This window comes from Carassius gibelio, chromosome A25, assembly GCF_023724105.1.
Source record: "Carassius gibelio isolate Cgi1373 ecotype wild population from Czech Republic chromosome A25, carGib1.2-hapl.c, whole genome shotgun sequence".
Classification (NCBI taxonomy): Eukaryota; Metazoa; Chordata; class Actinopteri; order Cypriniformes; family Cyprinidae; genus Carassius; species Carassius gibelio.
In genome coordinates this window covers 17,204,520-17,229,881 of record NC_068395.1, presented here as the reverse complement: position 1 = coordinate 17,229,881, position 25,362 = coordinate 17,204,520, and the positions used below count along the sequence as shown (strand labels likewise).

The following is a 25,362-nucleotide window of genomic DNA, read 5'->3' as shown; positions in this document are numbered from 1 at the left end:
GATGAGCATTCTGAGGAAAAAAGTGAAAGTGACTCAATATTCAAAATGATAAGCATGTGTTGCAGACTACTGCCACCTGCTGCTATTAAAAGTCATTTCCTCTCATGCAGGCATGTGCTAGTTGACCAATGGCTGTAGTCTTTGTGGTCTGTTCAAGCAGACACAGTTGATGTGAAGCAGCAACACAGTCATCTTTCAGCCCTAGTTCATTGATGTTTCTTGGTGTATCATGACCTTAAGTTTCTAAGGGACATTTTGGAGTTGCTTCTGACATATCCTCAAAGCTTAATGTACAAAGGATAGGCCCAGAGGCAGTTAAACACAGGAAGGTTTCAAAAGTGAGTAGATTTTATCACATTTGAGCTTTTAGCTCCACCCCCTTAACTAGAAGGCTCAATTTCCTAAATATGGACTATTTCTCATGTTTCCAGTCCCTACCAAGCCTTTCCTTATCAACTATCCTGAGCTGAAACATCAAATGAAACTTAAAGAAATATATAAAAAATAAATAAATGTATTTGTCAAAATACATGGATACCTTTGAATGGTCTTCAGTGAGAGGGATGGATATTCGAACCCTCCGGAAACAGGAAACAGCCTCACATGCTTCAGACCTCATTAACCAGCAGCACGTCATGTTTCTCTCTCAGCAACTGTTTGATAATGCCAAACCAATTCACTGACTGTCACAAAATCATCTGATCACTGAAGAATGAGGACTGCTAATTCATTTATTTATTTATTTTAAGTAACATTATGCCACTCAGGAATATGTGCCGCTGAAAAGCTACTTATCAGTCTCATGAGTGCTATTATATAAAATGCAGAACAAAGCTGCAGTGGTCAAAGCATTTGCATTTCATTATTTGTTGGCATGACAACTAACAGAGATGACACATGGGGTTACAGAGGAGAGGCAAGGTCTTTATAAACGCCGTTGTTTGCATGTAGAGATTTTTTGTGAAGTGGTGACATCATTTACTGAAGCATCCTTCTCATACTGTATGAAATATGAAGAGTTTTAGTTTTAAATGGAGAGAAACATAGAGTGTGCTTGGTAATGACGCAGTGGGTAAATAGTTTTTCTCCAGTTTTAACTGTCACATTCATCACCTGCGTTATGTGTGCGTTTCCTGTCTGTGTTATAATCTCAAACTGTCCTATTTCTATTGTACGTTTCCATTTAGTTGCTTAGCAACAATGGACTGCCAGCGGAAAGTCTGATGATAGGAAATACTGCTTCTTTTTAAAAAGGAAATTTAATATATCAGTTAAATATATAATATTAACATTCTCAGTCAAAAAACTTATTTTAATGACATTGAAAAACATTTAGATAAATAATAAAAAAAGAATAAAATAAATAATTTATATATACATTTAACTGTAAAAAACACTGCTGCTACTATCCACTCCAACCAAAATTAGTGTACAAGTACAACATGCATAATAATCAACAAACCCTGATTCGTGAACTACTGCCTGCCTCCTGAGTTCATTCCCAGCCCAGTGTTAACTAATCATAATTCATTTGACTGCTGTTAAGAGTGTTTTTCAAACCAGTATGATGTTCATTAGTGCAACACATAATAACACATTTTGAATAACATATGCAGTTAAAATGACTGGGGTCTGGGACTTTCAAGCTTTAAAAAGGACACACGAGTATAGAAAATAATCACTCCCCCTTTAAAATAATCAAATTTTGTTGCTTTGCAGCCTGAAATGAGGACGGACACAGTTTTTGTTTTATCCAGCTGTATTAACTCAATGCAACTTATAACATCCGAGTGAAATAAATAACAACATGACAAAACTAAATTAAAAACAACAATATGAAAAAACGAAATAAAAAGAAATGAAAAAACAGAATCACTGAGTTGTGGATTCTTTTTTGCATCTTCAGTTTTCGACATCAAAATGTAATGTTCGATTCAATGTGCCATCTATTTGCAATTTCTGAGCGAATTTTATTTGATTATGTATTTTATTTTGCAATGGAAAATGAATTTAGAATCCCATGATGTTGTGTAAATGATGAGATTTTAGTTTGGTGTGAGTCATTTGCTGAAAGCAATTCACGATGTCCTATGTTTTCCCCATGCATTCCCACACTGGAACAGCAGATCAGTATTTTGAAGCACATTTTATCCCCACAAGACATGAGAATGCATGTGTGGATGTCTTCTGTGATGATGTGTATGTGTGTCCCCAGCCTCTTTAACCCCCCCCCCCCCCTCCACACACACAACAAATCACATAAATCGGGTGCTTTATGATGATTTACAAGTCCTCATCACTAACACGCTGAGCTCTACAGAGGCTTTAGTCTGTAACATCTCAAAAAGATGGAACATTATCTATTATACGGCTCTGGATTACTGCATTCGTATTGGTCAGCTGTGGCATTCAGTGGACAAATGTTCTTAATAAACACTAAAACATGTAATTGTCTGTTGACCCAGGCAAATGATTTCTATGGTTTCATGTCTCTTGCATCATGCCACGTTCTTTTCTTCTCACATGATAAGTTAATTAAAGTTCAATATTTCATGTCCATTTATTAATTTATATGACGAGTAGCTGCGTAATAAGTGACTCTGCTTGGCATAGGTGACCTGATGGGTTTATTTTTTCTGGTTATGACTGGCTGATTCTACATTATCCCTTACATAACACGTTGGTGAGTGTGTGTGTGAGAGAGAGAGAGAGAGAGAGAGAGAGAGAGAGAGAGAGAGAGTGCGAGTGAAGCAGCAGTGAGTGAATGTTTCTCTCCTCACTCTCATCCTCTCGTCTGCTGTGGTTATCATGGACATACAGTCTTCATATCAGCAGGTAAAAAAGCTCTTCCTCTGTGTTGATTAAGGTCATATTTTAGCTGCTGCTAATGTTTTGATGTGTGGATACTGGCTTTTTCAGTCTGCATTCTGTGTTGTGTTGATCAGTAGTCAAATTATTTTCATTAGCAGTTATACAAATATATTAAAAGGAGGGCACTTGCATCTTAACAAGTCTGTTTGCCATATATTAGCTATGATTGCTGACATTAAGTAGAAGGTGATTCACAAAAACACAGCGAAAGTAAACAATTTTGCTTAAACACATGCAACTATTTTTTTTTTTACTGGAAAACAAGGGAACAATATATATTTTGTGTTGATTTTGCTTGTACCAGTTATCATCTCGGTACATTAGTGTTGAGCTTTTGCCAGCCGAATGCATTGTCTGGTTCTGGAGCTCAGATGGACCGGACGTTCGAAGGAGTAAGGTGTCATTTTGAGGGTGTGATGAAAGTACACAAAGTGAAAATGTACTCATATTAGGTGCTAGCAAGGTTTGGACATCAGCATCCCAGTATTCACAACAGACTAAATATATGAAGTGGAATAATATAACAAAAAGAGCACTACATGACAAAGTCAGAAATGTGTATTGTAAAAAGTGTATTGAACTATTAAACTGATAATGAGGCATGTTTCATAGTTCACCATTAATGTGTTGATTTGTAACAGAGCAGACTCTATGGTGAACATACGGAGGGCTTTACAAATAAACCCTATTTGTGATTAGGGGGCTTTGAAATTGTAGCTGGATATATTCTATTTTCTGTTAATTAATGTGTTTTCTTTGATCCTCCTCCACACTGTCTCATTTTACCCCTTCACTCCATTTTCAAAGCGTTCTCTCGTTCGCCCACACAGCACATTGTTGTACCTGCCAGTTCACAGCACCCACACACACTCTCGCCCACTAACACCCAGCCACACTAATGCAGTAGTGCCCTGAGCCCACACACACACACACACACACACACACACACACACACACGCACACACACACACACACACACACACACACACACACACACACACATTAACACTAAAATGCAATAACGCATAAGAGCAAAGATGCCTTGAGCACTAATGAGCTTTCCCTGAACTTTTGCACAAGGACGCATATATTTAAGTAATGCTATTGTACCGAATATCAATGGCTTAGTCACACTACAGCTGTTATATCTGGTCCTGTACAACAGCACAAAAGGGGGAGATGTTGTTGAGTTATTCCAAGCTGGATAAGTTGCCACAATTCGTCCAGTTCATAGGCAGTCTCAGTTACTGTGATCCCAGACTGACTTTAATGATGGTGGGATCAGATCTCTATTTGGGCCATACCTACTGTCATGGGACTCTTAGTCCATATAACTGCACTATTGCACTATACACAAAATATATGTATGGAAACCTAAAACTGCTTACACACAAAGAAAAAACATAATATAACAAACACTTTTGACAACAAATCTGTGGAGTTGTAACATTATACACTACAATTCAAAGTTTGGGGTCAGTAATTTATTTTAAGCGTGAGCTGGTGAGACTCACAAGGGAGCGATTCTCTCATGTAAAGCTCATATTCTGCAGGCTATGGAAGTGATATGGTAAAGTTAGTGTGGAGGTTGTTGTGGAGGCGGTCAGATGCAAATCTCTACCACAGTGGGATGTCAAGCTGTGGAGAAAGAAAGAAAATTAATTGTTTCGGCAACTTGCTTTGCTCTTTTTCAGCTGTGAGGTGGAATTTGTGAGTTATGAGTTGTGTGTGTGTTTTTTTTAATAGTAAAATGAGTTCTTAGTTAAGTCACCTTTATTTATATAGTATTTTATTCAATACTGATTCTGTATCTGATTGTTACAGCGTCAAACCGGAAAATAGTTTGTCAATAGTGCAAAAAGACAATAAAAAACAGTAATCATTGATGATTCAGTTATGTCTCTTTCAATAGTGTCTGTGCAATCAGTCAAGCATCACCAACTTAGAAAAGCCAAAAACGACAGAATGGAGAAAAAACCTTGGTTGAATCCAGGCTCAGTCTCCAGCATGGCATGGTTCTTAAGTCAAAAAATCAAGAAAATGTTGATCCCTCATGCCATGACTCCTTTGCTGGAGACATTAAGGAACCAGAAACATCAAGAGGAATAGAAACAAGTACCAGAACTGTTAAATTCATTAGGATTCAAATGCTTAGACCTCATGCTGCCATATGTGAAGTAAAGAGATGCTGCAGGTTGTTAAAACTTGTTCGAACAATGCAACATGAGGCAGGCATAGTATTAATTTCCACAAATTTATTGAAATGGATCAGAGAATTTAAATTTAACAAATAATAATTATAATAAAAATAAATAAATAACTTGGAGGGATACTGTGGATCTTCGTGTGGGTCATTACACTGGCCTGAACTGAATTTACACAATTTGAGCTGTTGTTCAGGAGAAAACCAAGAGAGTTGCTGCTATAGCCCGTAAAGCTCATGAAGAAGAGGCTGTAACTAAACCCACAGCTGGCAGCAGAGACCCTGGCAGAGCCATTACTAAGAAATCTGCTTATGTTGCCTAAGAAAGAACAGTTGAAAGAGCTCCTGGGGCATTTTTCGGATGTGTTTCTACCTCTTCCCAGAAGAACTGATATCATACAGCATGATACATAGCTCACCTAGAGCTGAAAGATGCTGGAGCTCAGATGATGGAAGAGTCTCTGAGTCACTGGTTTATCTATACTGTGATGATCACTAAGTTGGAGCATACCGTACAGTTTTATAATGACTTTAGGAAGTTGAACAACATTTCAAAAGCTATACAATACCCTGTGCACAAAGAATTAGAAGAAGAGTGCTCCTCTTTGAACCATTTCTTGCATCTTGCACCTGCAAAAGACTGAATGTTGCAGCCTTAACAAACGTATATGTGGCTGCTTACCTAGGCAAGGTTAGGCCAGACTCTACTGATTATTTCATTGATTAACTGATTAACTTGTTTCCTAACGCATGTGAAAAAGAAGTAACAGGACGAGTGAGTGGTCTTGACTGGGATTCTGAAAGAGGCACCGAAAACAGAGGCGGGCCTACATGCCTCGCAGTTTCAACAGACCCTTCATCCTTCAGACAGACACATCACAAACTGGACTTGGGGCTGTCCTTTCACAGACAAAACAAGGTGAGCAGCATCCTGTGATTTTCAGTAACCATAAACCGTGCCCTGCAGCAATGCAGTTAACAAAAGAAAAGATGCATTGGCCATTAAGTGGACCGTCCTGGAGCCAAGACGTTACCTGTTGGGTAAACGGGCAGTGACAGCAAATGAAAATGCTGATGCCCAGTCCAGGATGTTTTCCTCGTTGTCAGGTCTGGTGAATACCACTGGTTCATCTCAGCCCCTTATATTGTCTGTTATCTGTTCCCAGGTGTGTAAAGAGTAAATGAAAACCATACTCAATAATAGTAGCAATACTTTACAGCGAAAAAGTCACCAGTTCCAATACCAATACCACTTGAGTAAAAGTCTCAAAAGTATCTGATTTTAATGGTGATTGATTAAGGAGCAGTGTTGGGGTAATGCATTACAAGTGAAATAAGTAACATAATCAGATTACTTTTTTTTTTCAAGTAACTAGTAAGGTAATGCATTACATTTTAATTTAAAATAAGTTACTTTTTCTAATTTTGTTTGCCCATTTATTAACTGGAAGCTCTCGTGTCCCGCACTGAGAGAAATCAGGAGTAAAAGTGCAGAGGCGTTGTGTGCGCTGTGTGAACATGATGTTAGTTCAAGACTAAATATGCATTTATCATCTCACTTGCACAAAAACAGATTCAGTATTCCTCAAAGCGAATACAATGAAATGCAAACTCAGATTATGATGCACACCTGCAATAATTAAATATTAACTATAACAGGTATTTAACTATAAATTAATTATTTATTAACCAGTTTATTTTCTGCTAACCTTTGATGATCCAATTCAACCATACCAATAAACAAAAATAAATAAATAAATAAATATTTACATTTGATTCAGGCTTGTTCATTAAATTTTTGGTGTAAAAAATGCTTTTAAATTTGCCAAAAACAGACAACATTTAAAAACAAACAAGCAAGCCCAGCCAAGATGAGGAAAAAGTAGCGCAAAAGAATATAACGTATAACTTTCCATAAAAAATAACTAAGCATTGCAATTGGTTACTTTTTTAGGGAGTAGCGCAATTCAATAATGCATTATTTTTAAAAGTAACTTTTCTTAAACAATATTAAAGAGACATGCAAAATGCATAGTTTATACTTTAGAGCTACGACCCAGACTACATAATCCTCTGATTACTTACAGTTTTTTCCAGTCCCCCCAATCCTCACTCTTGGGTTCAGTCCTAATCCCTATCTTGTACTACAGCTGTATTCTTCCACTAAGCTGTGTCTCTTCTTTGAGACCCTTCTTTGTTGAAAGCAAGCCAAATGGTTCCTTTAGGTTTAAGAAAAAAAGAGATGTGCATCATTTCCTGAAAGCTGTGTCTGCTTTCATCTGGTTCTTGTTCTCTGCTTTGGAGCTCAAAGGGTTTTTGATGTGCTGCTGTGGGTTACGGTGAACACGAGGAGCTGCTTCAAAGAATCATGGAGCATTGGCATGGATTATTCATGGATGCCTACACCGCTACACAAATACAAAGCATCAACAAACATTAGATGCACATTTTTTTTCCTTCACATTTTTAGAATTGAAAATTTGCTTGAGTTCATGAAACTTTATGATTTTCCAGTTTCCAGCTACCTTTTGTAGAAAACCATACCATAACGAGGCATGTACGCACACGCACCTGTTTGCTAAAGTAATGCTAAGGTCTGACGCAGCATAAAAAGATAGATCTTCTCTCTCATAAATTTAAGACAATTTCACAGAGACAGAGAAAATAAAATTTTTATGATATTGCCTCCCTTTCACATCAAACAGATTGATTGATTGAATTTTATTTTTATTTATTTAGTTTTTTTTTTTGGTGATGAAAACTATACTAAATTAACCTGGATTTTTTATGTTTTTATAAAGATAGAATACTGTGATGGGTTTAACAGAGTTTAAAGAGAATTGAGAAAAGAAAATGCTGGCACACTGTGTATCTTTAGAGCTAACATGCGCTTTCTTTCATGTATCACTGCATTTCCCAGTCACAACCCAACTCTATCAAACTTTAATGATAGCATCCTCATCCCAGAAACAGATTAATCCCTTTACGGATGAGAATATTCCCACACTGACGTCAGAACTATAGCGATGCTTGATTGTATTTGATCCTTATTAAACCCATCCCAGCTCAGTATGCTGAAACGAAGTGAGCAGAAAGTGCTGTTTAATAATTTAAAGGTTTTAATTCTGTTAATGACTTTATTTAAATGTCACAAAATACAGAATGAATTACAGGGTTAGGCGTAATTCAGATCTATAAAAACTCCAAACATGAGTTGGAATCTGAAATGCATTGAGCAATCCATTCATAAACCGGTGTGTTTTGTTCTAACGATAATAGGAATGACTTTTAGATTGGAGACTTTTAAGTCACCTTTCAAGTCAAGTCACCTTTCTTTATATAGTGCTTTTAACAATACAGATCAAAGTGTCAAAGCACTTAACACTATTAAATATAATTTTTTTGTCAATAATGCAAAAAGACCATAGTAAACACTAAATTTTCAGTTAAAGGCAGTTCATCATTGAATTCAGTCATGTAATTATCCAGCTCAGTTCAGTTTAAATAGTATCCGTGCATTCAAGACGACAATATCGCTGGATGTTAAATGTCCCCGACTAAGCAAGCCAGAGGTGACAGCAGCAAACAACCGAAACTCCATCGGTGACAGAATGGAGAAAAAACCTTTGGAGAAACCAGGCTCAGTCCGAGGCTGCAATGGCTGGCACTACCCCTGGAGCACAGCAGGGGGGCATCCCTTATCCGGCAGTACATGCAGTATGGTAAACATGGATCACATCCTCAGAAGACAGGTTCTCATTCTGTGCTGGACACCAGTCAGAAAAGGCCGACCATTTAAGGATGTAAAGGCATCTCTAGCTTCCAAAATGTTATTAGTCACAATTACGGGGAGCTGTAAAGACTGTCAAGTGGCCAAACATGAAAGCTCCACAGCTCAGGCCAGGAATGCCAAAATCATAACTCACATTTGTGAGAGGTCTGTCCTCAATGTTATCGGCCAGAGTAATGCTGAAAGCAGCTGAATCAACTCTGGGAACCATGTCTGATTCCTCCGGAGTGGGGCCATCAGGAGGACTGAGCATACGACTTCCCTGACTCGTCTAATGATGGCAATCAGGGGGAAGCTAGCACTAGGTCTTTCATGGGCCGGAGTGTCTCTTTGCTCATAGAAATAAATTAGGTTGTCTTCCGAGGCAAAGAGGTCCACCTCTGTCCTCTTGAAGCCAGACCAAATCTAAACCATTTAGGGATGTAGTCTCTATTCTTGTGGTACTACACTGGCCCTGGACAGCATGTCAGCTCCCTGGTTCAGTTTTCCTTCCACATAAACTGTGCTAAGTGAAAGGAGGTTGCATTGTGCCCATAAAAGGAGCACATAAAAGGATAAAAGGGCTGCAAAAGGAGATGAGGGGCACTGATTTTCACGTGTAAAACACTGGATAGCCACAGGGGAGAAGGCACTGAAGAGGATTTTGAGGCAAGGAAGAGCCACTGAAGAGGCTCTTCCTTGGCAAGTATCAGGCTTTGAACTTCTTGCTTCAGAGTCCAGCAAGGAAATGAAATGAAGTGTCATTGGTTCGTGCAGCTACACGAATGTGTATGAGGCTTTAGTATTCAGAGTAAACAGGAGTTTGCCCATAATTATCATTGACGCAACAGGAGAGTGTGTTCGAAAGGGAAACAAACTTCCATGTTCCAGGAATTCATTGGTGTTTTGCATGATCCTCTCCTCCACAAGATGGAGCTATTCATCAGATTAGGCTCATGATCAGAATCAGAATAAGAATACATACATATATAACAGGAGAATAGAAGAACATTTAAATAAAACTAAGTAAAATAATAATAGTAATAACGATGTGGTATAGAATATTTTTGAACAGATTTGTGCATTGTGTACTATATTAACAGCTCTATAAACAAATATGTAAGTATTTACATGATATCTAATTATTGCCTCTCTCTCTTGTGGCTGGAGTCAGAAGGGTCTATGATGTTATCTGCCTGATTCCTCTCTCTGGAGTTGAACAAGTATTGAAGGTTGGGCAGGTGCACACCAGTTACCCTTTCAGCTGTCCTAACAGTCCGTTGCAGTTTCCTCTTATCTGATTTGATTTCTCCTAAAGTCTACGATCATCTCCACAGTTTTGAATGTGTTCAGCTTCAGGTTGTTGTGACTGCACCAGACAGCCAGCTGCTCAACCTCTTGTCTGTAAGCAGACTAGTCGCTTGTCGTCTGCAAACTTCAGGAGTTTGACAGAGGGGTCTTTAAATGTGCAGTCATTGGTCTACAGGGAGAATAGCAGTAGGGAGAGAACATAGCCCTGGGGAACTCAAACAACCCCAAAATAATTCCTTGAATTAATTTCTAGTTTGAAAGTTTGTAAAAAACATGTAGAAAGTTATGACAGGTGCATTGAATATTTATTAGTTTAGCTGATCATTCTAATTAAACGTTGTTTCTATTTTCTACTGCTTAGTTGACAGAGTGATCTGACATCAGGAAAGCATCATGAGCACCGAAAAAGAGCGCAGCGTCCTGAATGATGTCGACGAGGAGAAGGAGGTGAAGGATGAGAAGACCGCTGTGAAGGAGGAGCTGTCTGAGGAGCAGGAGCTGGAGGAGCTAAGGGCTCAGGTGTTGCAGCTCCTGCTTGAGCTGGAAGAAGCTCGAGACACAGCTCAGAAACACGAGGAGAGCTTTCTGGAGCTGCAGGGTGAGACTCCCTGAAAAACATAGCATTTCACAGCAATGATCCAACAGTTACGGAGGTCATGCCATACCTTATATATATATATATATATATATATATATATATATATATATATATATATATATATATATATATATATATAAAGTTGCAGAAATACAGAATATGAGTTGTTTTTTGCCTTGGTTTCAATGTTGTTTTTGCACTGGGAAGTTTTGAGTTATGGAATTTACTGAATGTTTTTATAGTACAATTAATGGTACAATGACAAACCAGGAACTTATGAATAAATAACTATATATTATAAAATACATGTATATTTAGTTCCTGAAATACATTATATTATAATTATAATATTATATGATCTAAACCCATTCTAAGATGGCGGTGGTGTTAAAATAACTGGAGGAGCTGAAAAGGGAATCTATGTATTAAAATCCATGTTTGTCCAACTAGTAATTTAACAGAAATTTGCATTAGATAATAGTGACTACTAATGACTAACACGTACAGTAATCCTGTTACACAGTGTGATGAAGAAAGTTGCTTCTTTACTGAAAGTTATTTGTCAGAGATGTAGTTGAATGTGGTCTGTCCTTGAATTTAGCTCCATTAGCTGTTTTACTCAATGACAGGCCCAGTAAAGTAGTTTATAATAATAGCATTTACAGCTCTTTAATGAGTCACCTGCTGAATAGCAGACAGACTCCTGGGACTCTGTAATGGTCTCGCTGTGCTGTGACTGAGGGCTGTTTGTGTGTAACCTGACAGGCATGTGAAAGGACAGCTGCTCGCTGAGGGAAGGTTCCAGACAGCTGTCCTAACCAGCTCTGGGGCAGCACATGCTTTTAACGTAACAGATCATTACTGGATATAGTCCAGTGAGGCGCTTTGCTGCTCCTATGTATGATCGCAGACATACAATAAGATCAGTCTCACCAGCCTAAGTGGGCAAGTTTTTGAGTTGTTCATACATGACTGAATTATAAGTTCTGAAACACACACAAAGTCCCAGAAATTGGGACCCAATGGGCTCTCTGAAACAATGCTTGAAATGGGGGCAGGGGTGTACAAAATCAGTTGACATTTAGAGGGGAAACAGTCTCACCTTCAGTTACTAATGTAAATAATTTTACTGTGAGAATTTACTCTGTCTTAAACATTTCCCTATCCTATAATTTTCCTATCCATTTTCCAAACTGCTAGTCCTCTGTAGGGTTTCAGGGAAACTGGAGCCCATCCCAGCGTTTTGGGTTGTAAATATTGGGATATATTGGGATATAAATGTTATGGAGATTATATTTATGCTATTTCTCTCTCTCTCTCTCTCTCTCTCTCTCTCTCTCTCTCTCTCTCTCTCTTTTTAAAGATAATTATGCTTTTTGTTAAGTAAAATATGTAGAAGAATTTAGAAAATGGATTTCGTATGTGCACACAATATAGATACATTAGGACATACATTTTCAAACAATGTGACATTAAAATCTACTCTTTAGAGAGACACAATTCATCGAGGCTGAATGCATTACATTGCATAAAAAAGTCCATATTAAAATATGAGTTTTTATTTTATTTTATTTTTTACTTAAGCAATATATAATTTTGTGATGTAAAACTTGCCAATGTTTACAAGGTTTGTTGCATCAGTTAATTTAAAGATATTTCTGTCAAGGAATCTCTCTGAGAGTTAAGCATGGTAATAGTGTTAAAGTGTTTGTCTTGGCAGAATAGATCTGCTATAGAGCAAGTACTGAGATTTGCTACTGCCAATACATCCAAAGACATGTTGCTGAGAGCATACATGAAATAACTCCCACATTTAACATACATGACATTAGACCATAGCAGATCTTACAGGTGGAGCTGGGGAGGTGGAGGGCTCCTGAATTGCACCGCAACAGCTACAGCAAACACTAGCCATGTATTTAAATGTTGAGCAGCAATCTTGTTGGCTGCTGATGTGAAAAAAAACCAATCTGCGCTCTGTAGATTACAAAGTGATTACCAGCAATTGAGTTTGCTAAGTAGTGTTCCAAGATTGCAGTATTGGTAACTATCACTGTATATCAATGTATCACTTCATTTGGCAACATGTATAGAGGGATCCTGATTTAGCTTAATTTGTACTTATTTTCACGGTCAGGGCAAAAATAAATGTAAGTTTGTTTCTATCTCTGTCCAGGTCTTCTTGAGGAGGAACGTTTAGCTAGTGCTCATCAGGCGGAGGCCTTCACAAGACAGATCCAGAGTCTGCAAGGTAACAAAATACTGTAACAAAGCATATGCTGTTTATTTGTGAGGAGTAAACTTTATTTACTGGTAAAGAAGTGAACTTTCCACACTTGTCATACAAAAAGTCATGATTTTCTTTTTTTTTATGATCTCCCGACCCCTGTAGCACAACTTCGCTCTGTTCAGGAGGAGATGGAGAGTCTGGAGGAGGAGAAGGAGAGCGAGCTCCTGGAGGTGCAGGAGGAGCTGCGGGTGGCGCAGGAGGAGGTGCTGCTCCAGCAACAGGCGGCGGAGGACGCCGCGGCCGAAAGAGAGAACGACATCGCCAGTCTGCAGGAGGAGCTCTGCCGCCTACGGGCCGAAATCTCTCGACTGGAGAACACGGGACAGGAGTACGAGCTGGAGATCGTCACACTCCGAGCAGAAATAGAGATGAAGAGCCTGAGCCGTCTCCAGCAGAGGAAGGAGGGTGAGATCAGAAACACAGTGCTGAAAGAGCTCTGAGGGACTACGGTGCCCAGGAGGGGCCAATTCATTTAATTAATAAACAAACCTGCATGACCATAGCAACCCGAGATTATCAAAGATGTATTCATTAATATTTTATTTTGAATTAAGAAATTATTATATTATTTATTATTGAAAACATTTTATTATTGAATTATTATATTAACCATATGCCCATATAAAGTTCCTGTTTTGGTGTCACTTTTATTAACATTGAAAAAGAAACATTAAAAACCTAAAGAAAAGTGCCTTATACTTGACCTCAATACTCAATACTTGTTCAGGCAATCAACATGCAATCTGTGTGAGATTTATGCTGGAGAACATCAGTCAATTCACTATAGAGTAAGCGGAGGTGAAAAATAATAAAGAAAACTGACAGAGCTTTCTAACGCTGTGTTAGATGAAAGACAAAATTATGCTGATAACAGTATATAACTGTCTTAAATTACTTCCTTAATATTTCTCTTGTGGACTGAATATATTATTAATCAGGTTGTTTTTGAATTAATTGCAGAAATTAATAAACCTGTTAAAAAAATAAAATAAAATAAATAAATAAATAAATAAAACTTTTTCAGTGAAGGTTAAGCATAATAGCACTTTAACTATCCTCACAGTGCTTCAAGTATTAATTTGTAAGTGTCATATTTGGTAGTTGGTATTAGAAGTTATATTACTAATAACAAAGGCACATGAAAAGTGTGATACCACAGAAAAAATAAAAATAAAAAAGATTCATAAAATGTGCCTTTTTCAAAGCTGTATGAAAATTTTTGCAGGCTATTTAGATACAGGTAGCTGAAGCTTATAGACATTCATTACTTTCACTCAATTTAACTTTCACTCAATTTCACTCAATTCAAACATTTTTTAAGCTCCTCCTTAGCACCCCCAACAAAGAAATCCTGGAGCCGCCACTGTTACATGTGATAGTCAGCATTCAAATGAAGTTTATCATAAATAAATGTTACATAAAGTGCATAGTATAAAATAGGCCTACAAGAAAAAATTGTATGCTTCCTACAGTCTTGTAAGTCCTTTAACAGATTGTCTTTTCCCGTAATATTTGTATATTATTATTATTATTATTATTATTAGACAAATAAAATATGAATGAATAAATCTCTGATAATCTCGGGTTGATATGTTCTCGCAGGCTTGTTTACACATTAAACTCGTGGCCACAAGAAAAACATGTCGTTCCCTAAACATAACATCTAGAGACCACGACACAAGGATGTTGTTATCTCGAAAAAATGATCGTGTGGCTAGGACAAAACTAAGTGAACCGACCATGTTCTCTCCCGGGCACCATATGGTACTGCATTTATGAAGAGAAGTCATTTTCAATGCAGTTTGACCTCCAAAATCTATAACACTGTACAGAACATTCACAGCACAGTAATGAATCCAGTCCAAAAATAGGCTACACATGTGCAGATTTCAGCTGACAAAAGAAAATAAAAACATAAATTAAAGTTTATGTGCTGTCAAATATGTTGATGTTTTTTAGACTATGTCTGAAACATCCACTAATGTCCATGATGACATCATTTTAAAATCAGTGCATGATGGATTCACTCAATTTGCAAAGCTGGTTAGCGTCCTGCAGTGATGACCGTAAATCACACTAGTTTTAATAAAGAGTGGAACCCTGAAGCAATTCGGAAACGTTTGCAGCACACGGTGTTCAGCGGGGAAGAGCTCCTGCAGAATAGCTGATGGTGTGGGTAATTACTAATGTTATGCAAAGATGCAGTAAACTTTTGAGAGCTTGGATGACTGCATGCATCTCCCACTGGTGATAATGATTGTTCCAGTCAATGAAAGGCCAAGAAATGGGTGAGGAAAGAGTACAACACATTGTGTTAATTATAAATCTTGAGAGATGGCTATGCGTAGGGAAGGTTTTTTAATTTTATTTCAGAATATGTACAATTTATTGTAGATTGCTTTGATCAGAAGTCTCTTGTACAAACATATACTTTAATATAGCTAATATTCATGTTCATATCACTTTCTATTTTCTTGCGTTACTTAATTAGGTGATGTGGGCCTGTTGATGGATGAATGTAACAGTCTGAAGGAACAATGTCATGCACTGCAAGATGAAAACACAAGACTGAATCACAGACTGCAGATGCTGCAGAAGAGGAGGTGAGCAACTACACCTAAAAAGCTAAAAGATCTGAACTAAAAGCCAGAACATTTAGAAACTGGATTTCATAAGGACATTTTCATGTTTCAGTCCTAAATTTTTTACATCTTATTTTGGCTGTAATGTTACAGTTCAGGCAGTTCTTGCGTCATTCTTAAAGAAGAACCGGATGAGACAGAAGAGGAAAAACACACACAGTGTGGCACAGAGACAGAAACAGAAAGCTCTTCTATGAGCTCCAGCTGCAGACTGGTGGACGCTGGGATCCAGAAGAACATATCGTTTGATGGCAAACCTGTGACCCCCACCAGCTGGACAGGAGGTTTCTCTGAGATCCTCTCACTGAGAGATCAACTGAAGCAGACAGAAGAGAAGGCCACACATGTGCAGCGAGAGGTAAACCACCCTGACATCCATTATTCACATATTAAAGTTTTCATAGAAAAATACATTTTGCTTATTTATGTCTGCTAGTGTGATGTACTGAAGAATGAACTACAAAATCTGCGGGAAGTGTATGAGAGCAGTCAGAAGGAGCGAGCCGAGCTGGAGCTGGAGTTACTGCGCTGCAGGGAAGAGATGGAGAGAGCTGCTGATGTCAAAGAGGTACACTGATCAGATTAAAGTATCCATAAATATGTCACACACTACCCTTCAATAGTTTGGGATCAGGAAGGTTTTAAATGTGTGTGTTTTTTTAAAGTCTCTTATGCTCATCAACACTGCATTTATTTGATTAAAAAAAAAAAAAAAAAACCAGCAATGGCATGAAATATTATTAAAATTTTATTTTTTATTTTATAATTTCTATTTTAATATACTTTAAAGTTTTAATTATTCCTGTGATGCAGTGCTGGATTTTTTGCGTCATTACTCCAGCCTTCAGTGTCACACAATCCTTCAGAAATCAGTATAATATGCTGATTTATTATCAATGTTTGAAACAGTTGTGCTGCTTCATATTTTTTTGGAAACTGTGATATTTTTTCAGGATTCTTTGATGAATAAAAAGATAAAAAGAGCAGCATTTATTCAATCAATCAATCACCTTTATTTATATAGTGCTTTAAACAAAATACATTGCGCCAAAGCACTGAACAACATTCATTTGGAAAACAGTGTCTCAATAATGCAAAATGATAGTTAAAGGCAGTTCATCATTGAATTTAGTTATGTCATCTCTGTTCAGTTGAAATAGTGTCTGTTTTAATTTGCAATCAAGTCAATGATATCGCTGTAGATGAAGTGACCCCAACTAAGCAAGCCAGAGGCGACAGCGGCAAGGAACCGAAACTCCATCGGTGATAGAATGGAGAAAAAAACCTTGGGAGAAACCAGGCTCAGTTGGGGGGCCAGTTCTCCTCTGACCAGACGAAACCAGTAGTTCAATTCCAGGCTGCAGCAAAGTCAGATTGTGCAGAAGAATCATCTGTTTCCTGTGGTCTTGTCCTGGTGCTCCTCTGAGACAAGGTCTTTACAGGGGATCTGTATCTGGGGCTCTAGTTGTCCTGGTCTCCGCTGTCTTTCAGGGATGTAGAGGTCCTTTCTAGGTGCTGATCCACCATCTGGTCTGGATACGTACTGGATCCGGGTGACTGCAGTGACCCTCTGATCTGGACACAGACTGGATCTGGTGGCCACGGTGACCTCGGAACAAGAGAGAAACAGACAAATATTAGCGTAGATGCCATTCTTCTAATGATGTAGAAAGTACGGTGTTATGTGAAGTGTTCCGGTTCCAGTTTACCTAATTAATGCAGCCTAAAAATCCTTTAACGGATTTAGATATTAAAAGCATATTAGTATGTTATGTGTATGCCAGGTTAAAGAGATGGGTCTTTAATCTAGATTTAAACTGCAAGAGTGTGTCTGCCTCCCGAACAATGTTAGGTAGGTTATTCCAGAGTTTAGGCGCCAAATAGGAAAAGGATCTGCCGCCCGCAGTTGATTTTGATATTCTAGGTATTATCAAATTGCCTGAGTTTTGAGAACGTAGCGGACGTAGAGGAGTATAATGTAAAAGGAGCTCATTCAAATACTGAGGTGCTAAACCATTCAGGGCTTTATAAGTAATAAGCAATATTTTAAAATCTATACGATGTTTGATAGGGAGCCAGTGCAGTGTGGACAGGACCGGGCTAATATGGTCATACTTCCTGGTTCTAGTAAGAACTCTTGCTGCTGCATTTTGGACTAGCTGTAGTTTGTTTACCAAGCGTGCAGAACAACCACCCAATAAAGCATTACAATAGTCTAACCTTGAAGTCATAAATGCATGGATTAACATTTCTGCATTTGACATTGAGAGCATAGGTCGTAATTTAGATATATTTTTGAGATGGAAAAATGCAGTTTTACAAATGCTAGAAACGTGGCTTTCTAAGGAAAGATTGCGATCAAGTATCACACCTAGGTTCCTAACTGATGACGAAGAATTGACAGAATTCTTAATTCAAAATAGAAAAGGGTTAGTAACAATATAAATAATTTGTAACCATATAAATCTTTACTGTATTTTTTTTAATTAATTTAACACATCCTTGCTGAATAATATTATTATGTTTAAAAAAATAAAATAAAATAAAAATATTAATAATGTATTGACCCCAAACGTGGGAATTGTAGTGTATATTGTTACGAAAGATTTCTATTTTGAATAAATGCTGTTCTTTTTTTATTTATCAAAGAATCAAAAATTATCACAGGTTACAAAATGGTTTTTTAGCAGTTGATAACATATAATGATTTCTGAAGGATCATATGACACTGAAGACTGGTGTAATGATGCTGAAAATTCAGCATTGCATCACATGAATAAATTCCATTTTACCATATATTCACATAGGAAACAGCTATTTTTAGTTGTAATAATATTAAACAATCTCGATTACGTATGGTAACCCTCGTTCCTTGTAGGAGGGAAAAGAAACGCCACATCGGTGATCGACAAATTGGGATACCGCTTTGTAATATCCATTGACAAAGCCTCTCAGCGGTGTTACAGCAGCAACAGGACTTGATATCTCAGTTCCCTCCTTCAGGGAACGAGGGTTACCATACGTAGCCGAGACATTCCCTTTCACTCGGTCATTCTCGACCTCACAAATTGGGATCCCTATCAAAGCGGAGGATGCAACTCTTATAGTTGAGTGAGTTCGCAACCAAAATGGGCAGGGCACACCCTGTGCCTGATTAGCAAGGGTGATGGCATTCACAATCCAGTGGGCTCCTCTGCTTAGAGACGGCCTTCCCTTTCTGCTGGCCTTTGTAACAGACAAACAGCTGGTCTGAGATCCTAAAGCTTTGTGTCTAGTCTACGTAGCATCTCAGGGCTAGGACGGGACAGAGCAAAGCCAGTGCTGGGTCTGCCTTCTCCAGGGGCAGTGCTTGCAGGTTCACCACTTGATCCCTGAAGGGGCTTCGCTCTCTTCCTTGCTGCAAAAAGGAAAGCATGACCCTAATCGGTCATTTCCGGGGGTCTTCTCGATGAGAAGAACACCACTTGATGAATAGGTTCCACTTCAAGGTGTAAGCGTGTCTCGTAGACAGTCCTCTCACCGTAGTGAAGTGTCCACTACCTCTTGGGGAAGGTCACCTAGAATCTCCACGTCCCATCCAGGGTCCAGACATGAGGTTTCCAGAGGTCTGGAAATAGGGTGCCCAAATCCTCCAGGTAGGCTATCGCGAGGAGCACTAGTTCGGGGAACCAGGTCCGAGTGGGCCAATACTGCGCCACAAGCAATACCTGCTCCACAGCTGGCAAAGAAGGAGGATGAGTGAGGTCCTGTGTTGTGCCCTCCTGGGAACAAGAGATAGAGAAACCACTCTCCCTTTGAGATTTTCCAGATTCTCTACCTGGCCCTCCTCCAGGAGAGGAAGAGGTTCCTTCACCATCCCCCAAAGAGCAGCTTCCCTCTCTGGTTTGCCTGTCCCGGGACAACTCGCACTTCCACTCAGGTTTGATGGGGGCAAAGATGGTTGGGGCGTCCTGCCTATGCCCAGCTCCAAGGTGGAAAGAAGGAAGGAGGAAACGGAGCCTGGCTCACAGCTCAGAGATGGTCTTCTTCCCGCTGGTATGCTTTGCACCTGCTGCCTTCTATACTGTGATCAGCTGCAGCTGGATGCAATAATTGCATGCCAATGTGCATTGGCTCGTTTAGTTTACACTCAAAATATATTGATCTATTGAAGTGATATCCCAATTCGTCGGTCACCGATGTGACGTTGAGAGTGACCGACTGAAAGGGTACTGTTTTTAAAGTATTTTTTATCAAATAAATGCAGTCTTTGTGAGCAGAAGAAACTTCTTTAAAAACATAAAAATTCTTGATGTCAATGTCAGTTTTATTTATATAGCACTATTAAACACAACCACTGGTTGACCAATGTGCTGAAAAACAACAATAAAAACAACAATCTCTGGTTGGACGACCGGAGAGACAAAAGGGGTCAGTCAATAATTCAGAAAGATAAGTAGGGGCAAGACCATTTAATGATTTAAACACCAAAAGTAGAATTGTAAAATTAACTCGATAGCGCACTGGTAGCCAGTGTAGAGAGCGTAAAACAGGTGTAATGTGCTCCCATTTTTTGGAGCGCGCTAAAAGCCTAGCAGCTGCAATTTGAACTATCTGCAAGTGAGATAGGGCTGACTGACTAATCCCTAGATACAGTGAATTGCAGTAGTCCAATCCAGATGTAATAAAAGCATGACTTATTTTTTCGAAATTTTCTAGTAGATAAAATGGATGTAACTTTTGCAAGTAGTCGAAGCTGAAAGAAACAGGATTTAACCACTGAATTTATCTGTTTGTCAAACTTTAGACCATCATCGAAGATAACAGCCAGATTTTTTTACCCAAGGCTTCATAGATAAATTTTTTTCGCCTAGGGTTACTTTAGGCGCAGTAAAAGAATTTGATGGACCAAAAACAATTATTTCAGTTTTACTCTCATTAAAATGTAAAAAATGTAAAGACAACCATGCTTTCACATCAGACAGGCAAGACATTAGTGCTTCTAAACCATTTGAACTCTGTTTTAAGGGCAAATAGATTTGAGTACCGTCTGCATAGCAATGAAATGACAGACCATGCTTTCTAAAAATATCCTAAAGGCAGCATATACTGTGAAAAAAATAGGAGCTAAAATAGAGCCCTGGGGAACACCACACGACAAAGTAGCCACCACAGAAGAGTGTTCACCAATGTTAACTCTGAAACTTCGATTTGAAAGATAAGAGTTGAACCATTCAAGAGCACTTCCTTTTATGCCTACACATTACCAAACGAGCCAGCAGGATGGCATGGTCCACAGTGTCAAAAGCAGCACTCAAGTCTAGGAGCACTAGTACAGCATGATCCCCAGAGTCACCAATTAATAAAATATCATTTAAAACCTTCAGAAGTGAGGTCTCAGTCGAGTGGTGTTTTCTAAAACCTGATTGAAAAACTTCCAGGATCTTATTTTCATCCAGAAAGCTTTGTAGTTGTTGCAGAAATACTTTTTCTAAGATTTTTGAAATAAAAGACAAATTTGAAATGGGTCTATAGTTGGCTAAAACAGAAGCCTCTTAATCAAGGGATAAACTGTGGCATGTTTAAACACATCAGGTACAATACTACTTTCAAAACATCGATTTATCATGGTAACAAAATAAGGACCCATAGAATCAAAAACTTGTTTGAAGAAATATGTTTCCAAACGTTTTATGGCATTTTGTGACAAATTTTAATTGTACATGAATAAACAAATAAAAAAATCATTTTGTTTTATAATTTTATACATGTTCCAAATGTCTGAATACAATATAAAAATATATAGTTTTGTATTTTGTAAATATCAATGCACGATCTGGGATTGTATTGCTAGACATTTAATTTTTATTTATTTATTTATTTATTTTTAACTTCTGTATTGAATTACATAATAATTTAAATAGAACACATGCTTTATGCAGTAAATTTAGTTTAACACCTTTGTATAAAAACGGAGCCAGCAGTCCAAATCAAAGAGAGTCTCACTCCTCTGCTTTACAGACATGGGGTAGGCCAGCTAGTGAAATCATTAGCAATTCATCAGCATGTGATGATTTCAATGAAACATTAGCGGTGGGATGTGACAGGTGCAGAAGACACGGCCCATCAGAGCATGTTCATTCAGACATGATTGTGTGCCTACCAAATGACAGTAGAAGTAGTACGATCCTTATTTCTAATCATCACTCATCAACAGGTTGTTGACTTCACCTGTTTTCTCTGCTGTTCTGGATTTAATTTCACAATGCTACACACCACAAGCATTAAACATTAAGCACAAGCTTTGCCCTTTGGCTTCTATATTTAGTGCATCTCTCTTGGCTGTACTGACAGCAGTGCTCGTGCTGGCATAGAAATACCTGATGATCATATTATAAGTGCATCTTATATTTTTCAGTGGAAGAAAAGAACCTTCTAACTAATCAATTTATCTATTCATCAATGCATTCTTTAATAAATATATTTTAATATAGTGCACTGTTCATTCAGTCATGACTTTTGGTCTCATTCACCATGCCATTGCTTCCCAAGATCATGCACCTTCTTTTTCTTCTTTACTTTCTAGGAATGATGCTAATAAAAAACATTGATTTGTTGCTGGCAATCTGAAATACATTGTGGAGAGCAAAGGTACCGTTAAACTAAGTAATTCATGTTTTGGACTTTATGATGTTATTTATTGTAAAAACAAATCATAAATTTTGTGCTTTCTTGTGATTAAATTGTAAAATGTCATACTGTCATTTATTTATTTTTGGACTGTACATTATAACAAATAATATTGCTATGACTTCTGGAAATACTTCATTATAACTAGTCAGACGGATTGTCTTTTTCTTAGCAGTGTTCTCGTCTGATGAAACTACGATCAACACTCATCACAGCCTCTACAGTAACATCTGGAGTTAAATGCTGTTTTTGTGTGTCCTTTTGTCTTTTTGCAATAACAACTATCTTCTTAGACAAAAAAGGTTCCACCTATATTTTTCCTATAATATTTCACATGTACTTCATATTAGATTAGCAAATGTTTTTGATTTATTCACCACTTAGCTACTCTTGTGCTGTAGGCTTGTTGTAAATATCTTTAATATTATGATACGTTTATATTGTCGATTTCTTCCTACTATATGAGATGAAATATATAAAATATATTAATTACGTTGCAGGAGGTTCTAATTAAAAGAGAATCTTAAATTGTGAATTTAAAAAAATTATTAAATATTTAAAATAGGCCTAGATATTTGATAACTTAGACATTATTTTGTGAATTTACACAATGCCATTAGTTTGCAAATTGCAATAACTGATAATTTATCTTTTTTGTATATTTGTATGCATCTTCCAGCATGAAGCAACACTACACTATGTTGTCATATAGATGATTGTATATAGATTTATACACTGATGAGAAGAATCAACAATTCAGCAATGACCATAGAGTTATGGGGATCTGTTGTCAACATTTAGTGCATGAACTCTGAAGGTCACGTATGTAAAAAGTAAATGTAAGTAGATTTAACTGAAGCTGAGCTCAGGCTGGCTGAGGTGGCTGCTGTTAATTTAATCACGTGCTTTGGATGATTGTCACATGACCCAAATTCAGTTGTGTTCTGTTCTACAGATGTCCAGTTCATATATAAATAATTATGTAACCTATTCATGTCACTTAAACTTTTTTTTTTTTCTAAAGTCATGTCTGAAATCTCTTTTCATCATGTTGCAACATAATTACATTATTTTGAACAAGTGATCAAAATAATTTCAAAACTTGATCTGTTTGGAAAACTTTATCAAAGGCTTTTAATAAGAAATGTCACATATGTTTACTTTTTTAATCAATGACCTTGATTGTTCAAACAATTTATTGTACAAAGATTTGGTTATACAGTTTTAGAATTTTTAAGAATTGTTTAAAAATGAAAAATTTAAGACTTGTATTAATTATGTTTTATGACTGAGCTGATAATCAGACGACATGTGATATTTACAGACCACTAACATCTCTAAATAAGCAAAAGATTAGCTGAGATTAGCAAAGTCTAGCAACAAATTGAATTTCTTCTTCTTATTATTTCTATTCTTTTGTGACAGTGGTACCAAAAACTGTTGTATTTAAATATTTAAGTATATTTTGAACAATAATGTAGATCAACCATGATGTTTAATGTAATGAATTAGCAATTTACTGAATTCCACTGTATCCTTACATTTAATAAAGACAAATTGAGTCCAATTTCCAAAACATTTGTGGATGTTTCTTTAAATATAGGCACTTTTTGCCTTGTGTTTTCACACACACACACACACACGCGCGCACACACACACACACAGATTTGTTTTTGTGTAAAGTGTGTTCATCCCATAGGCGTAATGGTTTTTATACTGTACAAACTGTATATTCTATGGCCCTACACCAACCCTACACCTAACCCTAACCCTCACAGGAAACTTTGTGCATTTTTACTTTCTCAAAAAAACTCATTCTGTATGATTTATAAGTGTTTTGAAAAATAGGGACATGGGTTATGTCCTGATAAGTCACCCTCTCCTTGTAATACCTGTGTCATACCCATGTCATTAAACAGAGTTGTGTCCTGATATGACACAAAAACAAGAGCACACACACACAAGCACACACACACACACACACACACACACACACACACACACAGCCTATATTCTATGCGGTGTAAATAAATTCCTGGGATAGTTTGTGTTATTTTTGTTCTATGAGTGTGTGCTGAAATATTGTACTCTTCCACCTGCACTCCATCTTAAGAGCCTCAGCCTGTGGCACAACAGTGCAGGGCTTTTCTCCTTAACTTTCTTTAAATAGCGATCTGGAAGTTAGCTACCAAACCCTGAAATAAACATGACAGTGGTTGAAGAAAAGCTTTATACTTCAATAAGCCTGCAATGTCTCATGGACTCTAAATTATTTGACTATTTAACACTAGAGAACAGTATGTGACATATTTCACAGTCAGGATTTTCCATCATCTATAAAGATCTCTTACCCTAACATCTTATAGACCCACTAAATAAAACCTCTAAGACTCTCTAAAAACACTATTGTGCTTTAAAAAAGTGCCATACTAAAACAACAACAACAAAAAATAACTTTTCATTTATTATGTAATTATCTATTTATTGTTTATTATTATACATTTATTGGTATATCCTGCTAAATAACACCAGAATGGTTAGAAAGTGAGGTTATGAGATTGAAGAGGGATATGAGTTAGACTTCCTGGATGACACCGCACACTTCACTACGCTGATCTATCAGATTACAGTCGTAAAGCATCACACTGAATTAAAGCCAAACACTGGAGCTGCCAGGTTCGTTGACTCAGGCTCTTCTTTTACACTTCTGCTAGGATCAAGTGGAGCGTTAGGTCAGGCAGAAGAAGGCTAATTGTGGAGATCAACCTGGGGTGGAAAACCACCCTAAGTTGTTCAAAGTTGTTATTTTCCCCCCAGCAAGGAACAGCTATACACAAGAATAACACAAGACTAATAACACGATGTGACTACAACTAATAACTAATAACACACACACACACAGTTGTACTTTTCAGAATATTAACCAAAGTCATTAAATGATCGAACTTAGTAAGAGAAGCTTATTGAAGTCAGTTAAGGACAAATCTTCTTTCTCCTCAAGACGGATTG

At 37.5% G+C, this 25,362-nt stretch overlaps 1 protein-coding gene across 4 annotated transcripts; it reads left to right on the top strand.

Moving 5' to 3' along the window:
- The first annotated feature begins 2,719 nt into the window (after positions 1-2,719).
- On the top strand, positions 2,720-23,920 carry ccdc136b (coiled-coil domain containing 136b). Of its 4 annotated transcripts, none has more exons than XM_052543521.1 (10): positions 2,720-2,835; positions 5,836-5,993; positions 10,516-10,752; positions 12,929-13,003; positions 13,145-13,447; positions 15,534-15,645; positions 15,778-16,042; positions 16,121-16,252; positions 22,250-22,314; positions 22,526-23,920. In XM_052543521.1, the coding sequence occupies exons 3-9, from the start codon at positions 10,548-10,550 to the stop codon at positions 22,253-22,255; spliced, it is 1,098 nt and encodes a 365-aa protein (XP_052399481.1). In that variant the 5' UTR covers positions 2,720-2,835; positions 5,836-5,993; positions 10,516-10,547; the 3' UTR covers positions 22,256-22,314; positions 22,526-23,920. The 4 variants fall into 4 exon arrangements, with proteins under 4 accessions (XP_052399481.1, XP_052399483.1, XP_052399482.1 ...); XM_052543522.1 differs by having other exon boundaries at positions 2,751-2,835; positions 5,839-5,993; positions 22,529-23,920; XM_052543520.1 differs by having other exon boundaries at positions 2,751-2,835; positions 5,839-5,993.
- Positions 23,921-25,362: the final 1,442 nt, after the last annotated feature.

Coding starts and splice junctions, on each gene's coding strand:
- ccdc136b (XM_052543521.1), top strand. CDS start 10,548: ATGAGCACCGAAAAAGAGCGCAGCGTCCTGAATGATGTCGACGAGGAG. Junction 13,004..13,144: donor ACAGATCCAGAGTCTGCAAG/GTAACAAAATAC, acceptor CGACCCCTGTAG/CACAACTTCGCTCTGTTCAG. Junction 16,043..16,120: donor CCACACATGTGCAGCGAGAG/GTAAACCACCCT, acceptor TATGTCTGCTAG/TGTGATGTACTGAAGAATGA.